The sequence below is a fragment of the Oncorhynchus keta genome, chromosome 5 (genome assembly GCF_023373465.1).
Source record: "Oncorhynchus keta strain PuntledgeMale-10-30-2019 chromosome 5, Oket_V2, whole genome shotgun sequence".
Lineage (NCBI taxonomy): Eukaryota > Metazoa > Chordata > Actinopteri > Salmoniformes > Salmonidae > Oncorhynchus > Oncorhynchus keta.
The window spans coordinates 38,994,181-39,010,720 of record NC_068425.1 but is presented as its reverse complement, the minus strand read 5'-3'; the positions used below and the strand labels follow the sequence as shown (position 1 = coordinate 39,010,720).

The 16,540-nt window shown below is 45.5% G+C and overlaps 1 protein-coding gene and 1 long non-coding RNA gene across 11 annotated transcripts in view; one reads left to right on the top strand and one right to left on the bottom strand.

Moving 5' to 3' along the window:
- Nucleotides 1-5,368: 5,368 nt before the first annotated feature.
- LOC127930326 (medium-chain acyl-CoA ligase ACSF2, mitochondrial-like) overlaps nucleotides 5,369-16,540 on the bottom strand; it is a 22,731-nt gene continuing 11,559 nt past the window's right edge. For 5 of the 9 annotated variants that reach the window (XM_052519987.1, XM_052519984.1, XM_052519991.1 and 2 more), the window contains exons 9-17: nucleotides 16,438-16,540; nucleotides 16,171-16,262; nucleotides 13,179-13,255; nucleotides 12,979-13,086; nucleotides 12,538-12,689; nucleotides 12,267-12,408; nucleotides 11,074-11,184; nucleotides 5,660-5,728; nucleotides 5,369-5,554 (exon numbers count right to left, since the gene is read on the bottom strand). The exon at nucleotides 16,438-16,540 is cut by the window's right edge and continues 46 nt beyond it. In XM_052519987.1, the coding sequence (XP_052375947.1) occupies nucleotides 5,504-5,554; nucleotides 5,660-5,728; nucleotides 11,074-11,184; nucleotides 12,267-12,408; nucleotides 12,538-12,689; nucleotides 12,979-13,086; nucleotides 13,179-13,255; nucleotides 16,171-16,262; nucleotides 16,438-16,540 (905 nt within the window). In that variant the 3' untranslated portion in view covers nucleotides 5,369-5,503. Of the gene's footprint in view, nucleotides 5,555-5,659; nucleotides 5,729-7,047; nucleotides 7,067-10,237; nucleotides 10,257-11,014; nucleotides 11,185-12,190; nucleotides 12,409-12,537; nucleotides 12,690-12,978; nucleotides 13,087-13,178; nucleotides 13,256-16,170; nucleotides 16,263-16,437 lie in introns of those variants that run through there. The other 4 variants (XR_008137987.1, XR_008137986.1, XM_052519990.1 and 1 more) reach the window with 4 other exon arrangements.
- Nucleotides 11,183-12,106, top strand: LOC127930329 (uncharacterized). 2 transcript variants are annotated; one of them, XR_008138020.1, is made up of 3 exons: nucleotides 11,183-11,246; nucleotides 11,421-11,830; nucleotides 11,877-12,106. It is a non-coding gene; the product is annotated as an uncharacterized LOC127930329 (long non-coding RNA). The 2 variants fall into 2 exon arrangements; XR_008138019.1 differs by lacking the exon at nucleotides 11,183-11,246 and adding an exon at nucleotides 11,278-11,292 and having other exon boundaries at nucleotides 11,877-11,949.

Sequence of the window (16,540 nt, the reverse complement as noted above, 5' to 3'; positions counted from 1 at the left end):
CGACTGTGTGTCTGCTTTAAGGGTTGAGTTAATATAATCTGTTTTCATTAAGGACTGTGTGTCTGCTTTAAGGGTTGAGTTAATATAATCTGTTTTCATTAAGGACTGTGTGTCTGCTTTAAGGGTTGAGTTAATATAATCTGTTTTCATTAAGGACTGTGTGTCTGCTTTAAGGGTTAATATAATCTATAATAAAATGGCCGACTGTGTGTCTGCTTTAAGGGTTGAGTTAATATAATCTGTTTTCATTAAGGACTATGTGTCTGCATTAAGGGTTCATATAATCTATAATGTAAAATGGCCGACTGTGTGTCTGCTTTAAGGGTTGAGTTAATATAATCTGTTTTCATTAAGGACTGTGTGTCTGCTTTAAGGGTTGAGTTAATATAATCTGTTTTCATTAAGGACTATGTGTCTGCATTAAGGGTTAATATAATCTATGTAAAATGGCTGACTGTGTGTCTGCTTTAAGGGTTGAGTTAATATAATCTGTTTTCATTAAGGACTGTGTGTCTGCTTTAGGGGGTTAATATAATCTATGTAAAATGGCCGACTGTGTGTCTGCTTTAAGGGTTGAGTTAATATAATCTGTTTTCATTAAGGACTGTGTGTCTGCTTTAAGGGTTGAGTTAATATAATCTGTTTTCATTAAGGACTGTGTGTCTGCTTTAAGGGTTAATATAATCTATGTAAAATGGCCGACTGTGTGTCTTCTTTAGAACCACTAATGTTTTCTGTTCATTGCTTGTAGTCCTTCACCAACATAAACAATAGATGCCTATACTTTCCAGTCTCAGCCATGTTTAGCTGAATCAGGTTAAAGAGTCCAGCCGGGATCTTAAAAACTGCCTGCGTTTTTCAACGTTCCGTTTTGATCTCACACATGGATAAAACACCACCTGTAACGTTCTTCTGGCGGAGAAAGCCATCCTGACATTCACCGCTTGACCTCAGCTCAATCTGTGTCCAGGAAACTGGCCTAAAAACTGTTCCACCTCTTCCAGAACTCTAGAACTGTCATTTGGAGTGCTTGCTTATCACATGATGTGTCACGAACCGGATCGAAGTTCCTAACAAAAGGGAGACCACGTAGGAATGACAAAATATAGTCAACTGAATACAATGAACAGTGGTGTGTGTGATCAGTAGTGTGGGTGTTTTACATGCATACATGTGATAATGCTGGGTGTTGAAAGGTGCCAAAGCAAACAACACAATCTATAAAGGTGTCTGCATGGAGTCTCCTCCATGAATGGGGAAATGATTTATACATTTCAATCAGGACTGACTAAACAATACTATTATGTTACTGTATGGATGTATGAATCTTATAATCCTAGTACTGAATATAATGTGTGTAAATATAATCAAGAATCAGAACAAAGACTGTCTGTTCCTTGGTAGAAATGAATTAACTTATCGTCAGACTGGCTAGAATGCTTATCTACACAGGGAGACCTTGGGCTGGTAGTAAATGATCTAAACCGATGGTGGACGATGTGGGGAGGCTTGTGAACTATACTGCCTTTGTATCAGAGTGGAGGAGGGAGGCTTGTGAACTATACTGCCTTTGTATCAGAGTGGAGGAGGGAGGCTTGTGAACTATACTGCCTTTGTATCAGAGTGGAGGAGGGAGGCTTGTGAACTATACTGCCTTTGTATCAGAGTGGAGGAGGGAGGCTTGTGAACTATACTGCCTTTGTATCACAGTGGAGGAGGGAGGCTTGTGAACTATACTGCCTTTGTATCAGAGTGGAGGAGGGAGGCTTGTGAACTATACTGCCTTTGTATCAGAGTGGAGGAGGGAGGCTTGTGAACTATACTGCCGTTGTATCAGAGTGGAGGAGGGAGGCTTGTGAACTATACTGCCTTTGTATCAGAGTGGAGGGAGGCTTGTGAACTATACTGCCGTTGTATCAGAGTGGAGGAGGGAGGCTTGTGAACTATACTGCCTTTGTATCAGAGTGGAGGGAGGCTTGTGAACTATACTGCCGTTGTATCAGAGTGGAGGAGGGAGGCTTGTGAACTATACTGCCTTTGTATCAGAGTGGAGGAGGAGGCTTGTGAACTATACTGCCGTTGTATCAGAGTGGAGGAGGGAGGCTTGTGAACTATACTGCCGTTGTATCAGAGTGGAGGAGGGAGGCTTGTGAACTATACTGCCTTTGTATCAGAGTGGAGGAGGGAGGCTTGTGAACTATACTGCCGTTGTATCAGAGTGGAGGAGGAAGGCTTGTGAACTATACTGCCGTTGTATCAGAGTGGAGGAGGGAGGCTTGTGAACTATACTGCCGTTGTATCAGAGTGGAGGAGGGAGGCTTGTGAACTATACTGCCGTTGTATCAGAGTGGAGGAGGGAGGCTTGTGAACTATACTGCCTTTGTATCAGAGTGGAGGAGAGAGGCTTGTGAACTATACTGCCTTTGTATCAGAGTGGAGGAGGAAGGCTTGTGAACTATACTGCCTTTGTATCAGAGTGGAGGAGGGAGGCTTGTGAACTATACTGCCTTTGTATCAGAGTGGAGGAGGAAGGCTTGTGAACTATACTGCCTTTGTATCAGAGTGGAGGAGGGAGGCTTGTGAACTATACTGCCTTTGTATCAGAGTGGTGGAGGAAGGCTTGTGAACTATACTGCCTTTGTATCAGAGTGGAGGAGGAAGGCTTGTGAACTATACTGCCTTTGTATCAGAGTGGAGGAGGGAGGCTTGTGAACTATACTGCCTTTGTATCAGAGTGGTGGAGGGAGGCTTGTGAACTATACTGCCTTTGTATCAGAGTGGAGGAGGGAGGCTTGTGAACTATACTGCCTTTGTATCAGAGTGGAGGAGGGAGGCTTGTGAACTATACTGCCTTTGTATCAGAGTGGAGGAGGAAGGCTTGTGAACTATACTGCCTTTGTATCAGAGTGGAGGAGGGAGGCTTGTGAACTATACTGCCTTTGTATCAGAGTGGTGGAGGAAGGCTTGTGAACTATACTGCCATTGTATCAGAGTGGAGGAGGGAGGCTTGTGAACTATACTGCCTTTGTATCAGAGTGGTGGAGGAGGCTTGTGAACTATACTGCCTTTGTATCAGAGTGGAGGAGGAAGGCTTGTGAACTATACTGCCGTTGTATCAGAGTGGAGGAGGGAGGCTTGTGAACTATACTGCCTTTGTATCAGAGTGGAGGGAGGCTTGTGAACTATACTGCCGTTGTATCAGAGTGGAGGAGGGAGGCTTGTGAACTATACTGCCTTTGTATCAGAGTGGAGGGAGGCTTGTGAACTATACTGCCGTTGTATCAGAGTGGAGGAGGGAGGCTTGTGAACTATACTGCCTTTGTATCAGAGTGGAGGAGGGAGGCTTGTGAACTATACTGCCGTTGTATCAGAGTGGAGGAGGCTTGTGAACTATACTGCCGTTGTATCAGAGTGGAGGAGGGAGGCTTGTGAACTATACTGCCTTTGTATCAGAGTGGAGGAGGGAGGCTTGTGAACTATACTGCCGTTGTATCAGAGTGGAGGAGGAAGGCTTGTGAACTATACTGCCGTTGTATCAGAGTGGAGGAGGGAGGCTTGTGAACTATACTGCCGTTGTATCAGAGTGGAGGAGGGAGGCTTGTGAACTATACTGCCGTTGTATCAGAGTGGAGGAGGGAGGCTTGTGAACTATACTGCCTTTGTATCAGAGTGGAGGAGGGAGGCTTGTGAACTATACTGCCTTTGTATCAGAGTGGAGGAGGGAGGCTTGTGAACTATACTGCCGTTGTATCAGAGTGGAGGAGGGAGGCTTGTGAACTATACTGCCTTTGTATCAGAGTGGAGGAGGGAGGCTTGTGAACTATACTGCCGTTGTATCAGAGTGGAGGAGGAAGGCTTGTGAACTATACTGCCGTTGTATCAGAGTGGAGGAGGGAGGCTTGTGAACTATACTGCCGTTGTATCAGAGTGGAGGAGGGAGGCTTGTGAACTATACTGCCGTTGTATCAGAGTGGAGGAGGAAGGCTTGTGAACTATACTGCCTTTGTATCAGAGTGGAGGAGGAAGGCTTGTGAACTATACTGCCGTTGTATCAGAGTGGAGGAGGAAGGCTTGTGAACTATACTGCCTTTGTATCAGAGTGGAGGAGGAAGGCTTGTGAACTATACTGCCGTTGTATCAGAGTGGAGGAGGGAGGCTTGTGAACTATACTGCCTTTGTATCAGAGTGGAGGAGGGAGGCTTGTGAACTATACTGCCGTTGTATCAGAGTGGAGGAGGGACAGTTTAAAACCTATGACGTCACTTTTAGTTTGTAAACTGTAGTACCATGATCAGTACTCTCGAGAATAAACGCTATTGATTGATTTTGAGACTGGCCTCTGTCCATTTTATGTAAATAAGTATCTTACAAATTCTTAGGAATGGGCAGAGTGTTTAATTGAATTGGTTAAATAAACGTATAGGAATTTAATTCCTTTAACATGATCCTGGGACACACCCGGGCCCGCCCCTTGTCACTGACGACTCTCTTGGCTCCGCCCACCGGCATCCTAATAAGGAAAACGAGAGCAGAGAGAAAGAATACAGCAAACAGAGTGGGAGGGTTGTCACAGATGTCACCCACCTCTACCATGTCACTCTGAGCTCTATGTCAGCCTGTTGCTCTGTCAGCCTGTTGCTCTGTCAGCCTGTTGCTCTGTCAGCCTGTTGCTCTGTCAGCCTGCTGCTCTGTCAGCCTGTTGCTCTGTCAGCCTGTTGCTCTGTCAGCCTGTTGCTCTGTCAGCCTGCTGCTCTGTCAGCCTGTTGCTCTGTCAGCCTGCTGCTCTGTCAGCCTGTTGCTCTGTCAGCCTGTTGCTCTGTCAGCCTGCTGCTCTGTCAGCCTGTTGCTCTGTCAGCCTGTTGCTCTGTCAGCCTGCTGCTCTGTCAGCCTGTTGCTCTGTCAGCCTGCTGCTCTGTCCGCCTGTTGCTCTGTCAGCCTGCTGCTCTGTCAGCCTGCTGCTCTGTCAGCCTGCTGCTCTGTCAGCCTGCTGCTCTGTCAGCCTGTTGCTCTGTCAGCCTGTTGCTCTGTCAGCCTGCTGCTCTGTCAGCCTGCTGCTCTGTCAGCCTGTTGCTCTGTCAGCCTGCTGCTCTGTCAGCCTGCTGCTCTGTCAGCCTGTTGCTCTGTCCCCATATATACAGGGTTGGAACTAAGCATTGTAACTCTGCCTAACAACACATGTGTACATACCAACGTCTGGCATTATTACAGTTCTATTTATTTCAGATGTCTTTATGTCATGTTTAAAATGAAGAACCTGAGATTTACTATCGTACATCAGTCCAAGATCACATGTCATGATGTACAATTAGTTGTCCAGTCTGTTCGATAAAATGAAATAAAGATATTGGAAAAATAAGTGCTGACAGAGTTGAGGCACATCACTCATGAACCGTAACATGAGCTTAGACTTTATTTTTGCTCTTGGTGTTATTGAAATATAGCAATATATTGCTGTAACAGACACAGAGCCTTTGTAACCAGTCTGTCTAGGTCCTTCTGTCCATCACAGACCCAGCTTCTTCTCCATCTCCTCCCTCAGTTTGATCTTCTGGACCTAGGAAAGGACAAACACAGAGGTGATCAACACAGTAGTCTGTGCTGGTATTAATATCATTAACCTGGATAACCTGATCTGTTTAGTGTCATGAAGCCATCCTACCTTTCCAGAGGCAGTCAGTGGATAGCTGTCCACAAACACCACATAGAGGGGGATCTTGAAGTGAGAAATCTGGAACAAGTATAAAGAGTTACGCTTCTCGTTCACATAAGACATGTTGCCGATGCTTGGTAATGATGGACTGACCGAAAGACTAGTTAAAACGACTTCACCTTCACCTCAGTGGGATAACCATCTGGTTAAAACTACTTCACCTCAGTGGGATAACCATCTGGTTAAAACTACTTCACCTCAGTGGGATAACCATCTGGTTAAAACGACTTCACCTCAGTGGGATAACCATCTGGTTAAAACGACTTCACCTCAGTGGGATAACCATCTGGTTAAAACGACTTCACCTCATTGGGATAACCATCTGGGATAACCATCTGGTTAAAACGACTTCACCTCATTGGGATAACCATCTGGGATAACCATCTGGGATAACCATCTGGTTAAAACGACTTCACCTCAGTGGTATAACCATCTGGTTAAAACGACTTCACCTCATTGGGATAACCATCTGGGATAACCATCTGGTTAAAACGACTTCACCTCATTGGGATAACCATCTGGGATAACCATCTGGGATAACCATCTGGTTAAAACGACTTCACCTCAGTGGTATAACCATCTGGTTAAAACGACTTCACCTCATTGGGATAACCATCTGGGATAACCATCTGGTTAAAACGACTTCACCTCATTGGGATAACCATCTGGGATAACCATCTGGTTAAAACTACTTCACCTCAGTGGGATAACCATCTGGTTAAAACGACTTCAACTCAGTGGGATAACCATCTGGTTAAAAGCGACTTCAACCCAGTGGGATAACCATCTGGTTAAAAGCGACTTCACCTCAGTGGGATAACCATCTGGTTAAAACGACTTCAACCCAGTGGGATAACCATCTGGTTAAAACGACTTCAACTCAGTGGGATAACCATCTGGTTAAAACGACTTCAACCCAGTGGGATAACCATCTGGTTAAAACGACTTCACCTCAGTGGGATAACCATCTGGTTAAAACGACTTCACCTCAGTGGGATAACCATCTGGTTAAAACGACTTCACCTTCAACCCAGTGGGATAACCATCTGGTTAAAACGACTTCACCTCAGTGGTATAACCATCTGGTTAAAACGACTTCACCTCATTGGGATAACCATCTGGGATAACCATCTGGGATAACCATCTGGTTAAAACGACTTCACCTCAGTGGTATAACCATCTGGTTAAAACGACTTCACCTCATTGGGATAACCATCTGGGATAACCATCTGGTTAAAACTACTTCACCTCAGTGGGATAACCATCTGGTTAAAACGACTTCAACCCAGTGGGATAACCATCTGGTTAAAACGACTTCAACCCAGTGGGATAACCATCTGGTTAAAACGACTTCACCTCAGTGGGATAACCATCTGGTTAAAACGACTTCACCTCAGTGGGATAACCATCTGGTTAAAACGACTTCAACCCAGTGGGATAACCATCTGGTTAAAACTACTTCACCTCAGTGGGATAACCATCTGGTTAAAACGACTTCAACCCAATGGGATAACCATCTGGTTAAAACGACTTCACCCCAGTGGGATAACCATCTGGGATAACCATCTGGTTAAAACTACTTCACCTCAGTGGGATAACCATCTGGTTAAAACGACTTCAACCCAGTGGGATAACCATCTGGTTAAAACGACTTCACCTCAGTGGGATAACCATCTGGGATAACCATCTGGTTAAAACGACTTCACCTCAGTGGGATAACCATCTGGTTAAAACGACTTCAACCCAGTGGGATAACCATCTGGTTAAAACGACTTCAACTCAGTGGGATAACCATCTGGGATAACCATCTGGTTAAAACGACTTCAACCCAGTGGGATAACCATCTGGTTAAAACGACTTCACCTCAGTGGGATAACCATCTGGTTAAAACGACTTCAACCCAGTGGGATAACCATCTGGTTAAAACGACTTCACCTCAGTGGGATAACCATCCGACTTCACCTCAGTGGGATAACCATCTGGTTAAAACGACTTCAACCCAGTGGGATAACCATCTGGTTAAAACGACTTCACCTCAGTGGGATAACCATCTGGTTAAAACGACTTCACCCCAGTGGGATAACCATCTGGTTAAAACTACTTCACCCCAGTGGGATAACCATCTGGTTAAAACTACTTCACCCCAGTGGGATAACCATCTGGTTAAAACGACTTCAACCCAGTGGGATAACCATCTGGTTAAAACGACTTCACCTCAGTGGGATAACCATCTGGTTAAAACGACTTCAACCCAGTGGGATAACCATCTGGTTAAAACGACTTCACCTCAGTGGGATAACCATCTGGTTAAAACTACTTCAACTCAGTGGGATAACCATCTGGTTAAAACGACTTCAACTCAGTGGGATAACCATCTGGTTAAAACTACTTCAACTCAGTGGGATAACCATCTGGTTAAAACGACTTCACCTCAGTGGGATAACCATCTGGGATAACCATCTGGTTAAAACTACTTCACCTCAGTGGGATAACCATCTGGTTAAAACGACTTCAACCCAGTGGGATAACCATCTGGTTAAAACGACTTCAACTCAGTGGGATAACCATCTGGTTAAAACGACTTCAACCCAGTGGGATAACCATCTGGTTAAAACTACTTCAGCCCAGTGGGATAACCATCTGGGATAACCATCTGGGATAACCATCTGGTTAAAACGACTTCAACCCAGTGGGATAACCATCTGGTTAAAACGACTTCACCTCAGTGGGATAACCATCTGGTTAAAACGACTCCAACTCAGTGGGATAACCATCTGGTTAAAACGACTTCACCTCAGTGGGATAACCATCTAGTTAAAACGACTTCAGCCCAGTGGGATAACCATCTGGTTAAAACGACTTCAACCCAGTGGGATAACCATCTGGTTAAAACGACTTCACCTCAGTGGGATAACCATCTAGTTAAAACTACTTCACCTCAGTGGGATAACCATCTGGTTAAAACGACTTCACCTCAGTGGGATAACCATCTGGTTAAAACGACTTCAACCCAGTGGGATAACCATCTGGTTAAAACGACTTCAGCCCAGTGGGATAACCATCTGGTTAAAACGACTTCAACTCAGTGGGATAACCATCTGGTTAAAACGACTTCAGCCCAGTGGGATAACCATCTGGGATAACCATCTGGTTAAAACTACTTCAACCCAGTGGGATAACCATCTGGTTAAAACTACTTCAGCCCAGTGGGATAACCATCTGGGATAACCATCTGGGATAACCATCTGGTTAAAACGACTTCAACCCAGTGGGATAACCATCTGGTTAAAACGACTTCACCTCAGTGGGATAACCATCTGAGATAACCATCTGGTTAAAACGACTTCAGCCCAGTGGGATAACCATCTGGGATAACCATCTGGGATAACCATCTGGTTAAAACGACTTCAACCCAGTGGGATAACCATCTGGTTAAAACGACTTCACCTCAGTGGGATAACCATCTGGTTAAAACGACTCCAACTCAGTGGGATAACCATCTGGTTAAAACGACTTCACCTCAGTGGGATAACCATCTGGTTAAAACGACTTCAACCCAGTGGGATAACCATCTGGTTAAAACGACTTCAACCCAGTGGGATAACCATCTGGTTAAAACGACTTCACCTCAGTGGGATAACCATCTGGTTAAAACGACTTCAGCCCAGTGGGATAACCATCTGGTTAAAACGACTTCAACTCAGTGGGATAACCATCTGGTTAAAACGACTTCAGCCCAGTGGGATAACCATCTGGGATAACCATCTGGTTAAAACTACTTCAACCCAGTGGGATAACCATCTGGTTAAAACTACTTCAGCCCAGTGGGATAACCATCTGGGATAACCATCTGGGATAACCATCTGGTTAAAACGACTTCAACCCAGTGGGATAACCATCTGGTTAAAGCGACTTCACCTCAGTGGGATAACCATCTGAGATAACCATCTGGTTAAAACGACTTCAACCCAGTGGGATAACCATCTGGGATAACCATCTGGGATAACCATCTGGTTAAAACGACTTCAACCCAGTGGGATAACCATCTGGTTAAAACGACTTCACCTCAGTGGGATAACCATCTGGTTAAAACGACTTCAACCCAGTGGGATAACCATCTGGTTAAAACGACTTCACCTCAGTGGGATAACCATCTGGTTAAAACGACTTCAACCCAGTGGGATAACCATCTGGTTAAAACGACTTCAACCCAGTGGGATAACCATCTGGTTAAAACGACTTCACCTCAGTGGGATAACCATCTGGTTAAAACGACTTCACCTCAGTGGGATAACCATCTGGTTAAAACGACTTCAACTCAGTGGGATAACCATCTGGGATAACCATCTGGTTAAAACGACTTCAACCCAGTGGGATAACCATCTGGTTAAAACGACTTCACCTCAGTGGGATAACCATCTGGTTAAAACGACTTCACCTCAGTGGGATAACCATCTGGTTAAAACGACTTCACCTCAGTGGGATAACCATCTGGTTAAAACGACTTCAACCCAGTGGGATAACCATCTGGTTAAAACGACTTCACCTCAGTGGGATAACCATCTGGGATAACCATCTGGTTAAAACGACTTCAACCCAGTGGGATAACCATCTGGTTAAAACGACTTCAACCCAGTGGGATAACCATCTGGTTAAAACGACTTCACCTCAGTGGGATAACCATCTGGTTAAAACGACTTCACCTCAGTGGGATAACCATCTGGTTAAAACGACTTCAACTCAGTGGGATAACCATCTGGTTAAAACGACTTCACCTCAGTGGGATAACCATCTGGTTAAAACGACTTCACCACAGTGGGATACCCAGTGGGATAACCATCTGGTTAAAACGACTTCACCTCAGTGGGATAACCATCTGGGATAACCATCTGGTTAAAACGACTTCACCTCAGTGGGATAACCATCTGGTTAAAACGACTTCACCTCAGTGGGATAACCATCTGGTTAAAACGACTTCACCCCAGTGGGATAACCATCTGGTTAAAACGACTTCAACTCAGTGGGATAACCATCTGGTTAAAACGACTTCACCTCAGTGGGATAACCATCTGGTTAAAACGACTTCACCTCAGTGGGATAACCATCTGGTTAAAACGACTTCACCTCAGTGGGATAACCATCTGGTTAAAACGACTTCACCTCAGTGGGATAACCATCTGGTTAAAACGACTTCACCTCAGTGGGATAACCATCTGGTTAAAACGACTTCAACTCAGTGGGATAACCATCTGGTTAAAACGACTTCACCTCAGTGGGATAACCATCTGGTTAAAACGACTTCACCTCAGTGGGATAACCATCTTGTGTTCAATCCCCAGGTGACATGTTCCTTTCTCTCTCACCTGTCCCTTGCAGAAGTTTCTGATCTCCTCTCTGCTACAGTCCTGTCCCTCCTTCAGTCTGATACAGGCACACACCTGTTCCCCCAACCTCTCATCTCTCACGCCAATCACCTGGGGAGAAAGAGAGGTGGACAGGACAGGGAGAGAATATAATCACCTGGGGAGAAAGAGAGGTGGACAGGACAGGGAGAGAATATAATCACCTGGGGAGAAAGAGAGGTGGACAGGACAGGGAGAGAATATAAACACCTGGGGAGAAAGAGAGGTGGACAGGGAGAGAATATAAACACCTGGGGAGAAAGAGAGGTGGACAGGGAGAGAATATAAACACCTGGGGAGAAAGAGAGGTGGACAGGGAGAGAATATAAACACCTGGGGAGAAAGAGAGGTTGACAGGGAGAGAATATAAACACCTGGGGAGAAAGAGAGGTGGACAGGGAGAGAATATAAACACCTGGGGAGAAAGAGAGGTTGACAGGGAGAGAATATAAACACCTGGGGAGAAAGAGAGGTGGACAGGGAGAGAATATAAACACCTGGGGAGAAAGAGAGGTTGACAGGGAGAGAATATAAACACCTGGGGAGAAAGAGAGGTGGACAGGGAGAGAATATAAACACCTGGGGAGAAAGAGAGGTTGACAGGGAGAGAATATAAACACCTGGGGAGAAAGAGAGGTGGACAGGGAGAGAATATAAACACCTGGGGAGAAAGAGAGGTTGACAGGGAGAGAATATAAACACCTGGGGAGAAAGAGAGGTGGACATGACAGGGAGAGAATATAAACACCTGGGGAGAAAGAGAGGTGGACAGGGAGAGAATATAAACACCTGGGGAGAAAGAGAGGTGGACAGGGAGAGAATATAATCACCTGGATACACTGGAATCAGAAAACTGACCCAACCATACCTACTGTTGACATTGTGTATGGACATCATATGGAGATATGAGTATTGAGAAATTAAGACAGGAAATGAAAGGTTCTGGTACTAACATTTCCTGGATAGATTTGTGTAACTTGGTTGTATGGTGTTACTGTGGTGCTGTTCTATTCTCTAATGCCCTCTAGTGGTGCCGAGTCCTGGGCCTCCTGTACGTTGGGATGGGTGTGGTTCTCACCTGGGCCTCCTGTACGTTGGGATGGGTGTGGTTCTCACCTGGGCCTCCTGTACGTTGGGATGGGTGTGGTTCTCACCTGGGCCTCCTGTACGTTGGGATGGGTGTGAAGGAACTTCTCTATCTCAGCAGGGTAGATGTTCTCTCCTCCACGTATGATCATGTCCTTTATACGTCCCACTATACGGCAGTACCCAAACCTGTCCAGACTGGCTATGTCACTGTGGAGACATTAAACAGTTGATGCTGGCGCTCACTTTTCATCTGTTGCTGTCTGGGTCTCTGTTTGTTTCTCTGTGTGTCTTTATCTCTCTCTCCCTACATCTCTTTCTCTCCATCTCATTTCTTACCCGGTTCTGTACCAGCGGTCTTTGGCGATCGCCTCACTGGTCTTGTCTGGGTCGTCCCAGTACTCCAGCATAACAGAGTAAGCTCTGATCAGCAGCTCTCCTGGATCCCCCAGAGGAACCACCTCTCCAGAGGACACATCCACCACCTTCGCCTGGCCAGGAGAACACAGGTAGGGTTTCATGTGTGTTTTAATGAAGGAGGAATATAAACATTACACATACTGCATGTAGATGAATTAGGACTCTGACATTAGACACATGACTATCTATTCTCTGTCTCTCTCCGCTCACTTGCACACACACACACACACACACACACACACACACACACACACACACACACACACACACACACACACACACACACACACACACACACACACACACACACACACACACACACACACACACACACGTCTGGTGTCAGTTAAGGTTTGATACCTCTGTGTGGTTCAGGATACATCCCACCGTCTCGGTCTTCAGTTCTTCGTTGTCTCGCAGGAAACCAAGGAATGCCGCAGGGCTGTTCTCTGTGGTCCCATAGCCTATCTGATGTTACCAAGGGAACGTTGTGTTACCCCATACAGATTATAAAGTATATTATACACACACACACAGAGAAAAAGATGGGAAGGACTTACTATCATATCCTTGACATTCATATCAGTTTTGAGTTTCCTCATGACTTCAGGAGGACAAAGAGACCCACCCGTAAACCCTGGAACACAACAACAGAAATCACAACCACCCTTCCTGGGCACAAATACTATTACTGTATTACTAATACATTATACTACTGCAATCTGCAGTTGAAAAATAAAACAAATTGACACCCCGCCACTGTTTTGGTAAAAATCTGAGGGATGGGGGCGGAGACATGTAACCACTCAAATTCATAGAGAGAGATATGGATGAAAGGACCGACAATCCATAATATACAAATGATTGTTTTAGGAAAATGCAGTTGTGGGGAAAACACAAGTTTTGAAAACATATTGATGTTAGTTGAAGAGGGGAAGGGTCTCTGCTTTCTAGGGGTATGATCACTATTTCTCAACCCTCAATATTGAGCGACAGGCACTGTTTTAAAAAAACAACATTTCTGTTCTGTCTTTGAGATGCAGAGAGCGTGAGGTACACGTTGGCGCTGAGTCCTAGTAGACTATCACTGGATTGTTTTTAGGGCATTCAGTTTACTGCAATTAATCAAATTACACAGCTAAACATCAGCAATATTCAGTTAGCGATCTAGCTAATGTGTTTTGAGTTAGTGGTGAAATAGTCCCAAATGAATTAGCTCGTGCACACAAACATGTAGGTCAATGGATCTCTATTGAGCAAAACACATCTGACATTTCCAGAGTCCTAGTTTGACAATAAAATAAAAATATAGCAACAATCAGCTAATTGACGCTTCGCTAAGCCTCGCCCCAGAATTTTGGGCAACCAATCGCAGCGTTCCAATGCTTGCGACTGTGATTCCTGAAATGCAGAGCCTTTGAGGATTTTTCTAAATTATTATTTTGTTACATTGTTCGCTAACTCGGCTGGTTAGCTAGCTCTCAGTCTCATTGACCACCAAACATTGCTAATGCTAGCTAGTTAGCTAGCCACTTAATACAACTTGTTTTCTCTAAATGTATGTAAGCTAGCTAAGTTTGCCATATTATGAATTCAACTCATATCTGCTGTCGACATCAGGATACGATTTGAGAACACTAGTAATGTCTAAAAGTGGTTAGTAGCTTTGACTGCATGCTGACAGTGAATTCAAAGCCATTCAGTGGCTAGCCACACTACAAACCTAATTTGACCAGGTTCCTGTGAAGCATTTATAATGACAGTCCATCACAACATATCAGAGAGCTTCCTAATGAGCAAGGGTCATCTGTGTTTAATTTATGTCAGCGGTTTGGGGGGCTTAGCGAATGGTTTAGGTTGCAGATCAAAGTGACCTGAATCATGCATTACTGCTTGGACATATTTGATTGAAAAATGTATTTTATTTAATCATACCACCTTTTTTAAACCACAGTGAATGACTTTATAAGATGATTATAAAGTGTTTCTATTGAGTAACAAAATATTGGTGCAACCAAATCATGAACTGGTGCCACCAGCTGAAATTGATAGCGACGCCAGAGACACCGACTGAAAACGATAGCGGCGCCAGAGACCCCGACTGAAAACCATAGCGGCGCCAGAGACCCAGACTGAAAACCATAGCAGCGCCAGAGACCCCGACTGAAAACCATAGCAGCGCCAGAGACCCCGACTGAAAACCATAGCAGCGCCAGAGACCCCGACTGAAAACCATAGCGGCGCCAGAGACCCAGACTGAAAACCATAGCGGCGCCAGAGACCTAGACTGAAAACCATAGCGGCGCCAGAAACCCAGACTGAAAACCATAGCAGCGCCAGAGACCCCGACTGAAAACCATAGCTGCGCCAGAGACCCCGACTGAAAACCATAGCGGCGCCAGAGACCCCGACTGAAAACCATAGCGGCGCCAGAGACCCCGACTGAAAACCATAGCGGCGCCAGAGACCCCGACTGAAAACCATAGCGGCGCCAGAGACCCCGACTGAAAACCATAGCGGCGCCAGAGACCCCGACTGAAAACCATAGCGGCGCCAGAGACCCCGACTGAAAACCATAGCAGCGCCAGAGACCCCGACTGAAAACCATAGCGGCGCCAGAGACCCCGACTGAAAACCATAGCAGCGCCAGAGACCCCGACTGAAAACCATAGCGGCGCCAGAGACCCCGACTGAAAACCATAGCGGCGCCAGAGACCCAGACTGAAAACCATAACGGCGCCAGAGACCCCGACTGAAAACCATAGCGGCGCCAGAGACCCAGACTGAAAACCATAGCAGCGTCAGAGACCCCGACTGAAAACCATAGCAGCGCCAGAGACCCCGACTGAAAACCATAGCAGCGCCAGAGACCCAGACTGAAAACCATAGCAGCGCCAGAGACCCCGACTGAAAACCATAGCAGCGCCAGAGACCCCGACTGAAAACCATAGCAGCGCCAGAGACCCCGACTGAAAACCATAGCAGCGCCAGAGACCCAGACTGAAAACCATAGCAGCGCCAGAGACCCCGACTGAAAACCATAGCAGCGCCAGAGACCCCGACTGAAAACCATAGCGGCGCCAGAGACCCCGACTGAAAACCATAGCGGCGCCAGAGACCCAGACTGAAAACCATAGCAGCGCCAGAGACCCAGACTGAAAACCATAGCAGCGTCAGAGACCCAGACTGAAAACCATAGCAGCGCCAGAGACCCAGACAGAAAACCATAGCAGCGTCAGAGACCCCGAAAATGTTAGTCAAGAGCCTCAAAACAGGTTAAAACAGGGCTCCAGACTAACGTTTACAATGTTTACAAACATTGGAGTAAAACAGGCTTATATTTTGGTGCGACAGCTGAAGTTAAGATCAAAAGGTATGTTATAATCTTCAAGAATCAAAGGGTACATGAATTTAATATATAAGTCCCAAAACGGATGTAGCAACTGCAAATTACCCCGTTAAACTTAAACTTTATCACAGCAATTCAGTTTATTTTTATGTATTTCCAGCCATCAAACAACAGTCTACACAAACAAACCTCAAATCTCTCACCAGATTCAACTGATGACAGGTCATAGTTGTGTAGGTCAGGCTGTCCAAGCATGTCAATGTACATGGTAGGAGTTCCGTAGAGGAAATTACACCTGAAACAGAGAACATATAGAGAGGTATTTAGTGTATTATAGAGGTTCATTCTCAATGTGCTCAGTGGCAGCTATTTATATTATTCTTATTACAACAGACTGACATGAAATATCTCTATTGTAAGTCTCCAGGATGTGTAAGTCACTTAAGGAAGAGGTTCCTAAACTTTACTACCTTTCATTCTGAATGGCCTCCAGGTTGGCACGGCTGTCGTACCCAGCAGAGGGGAAGACCAGGGTGATACCATGCAGTGCCATGCACATCCCTCCGATCACTG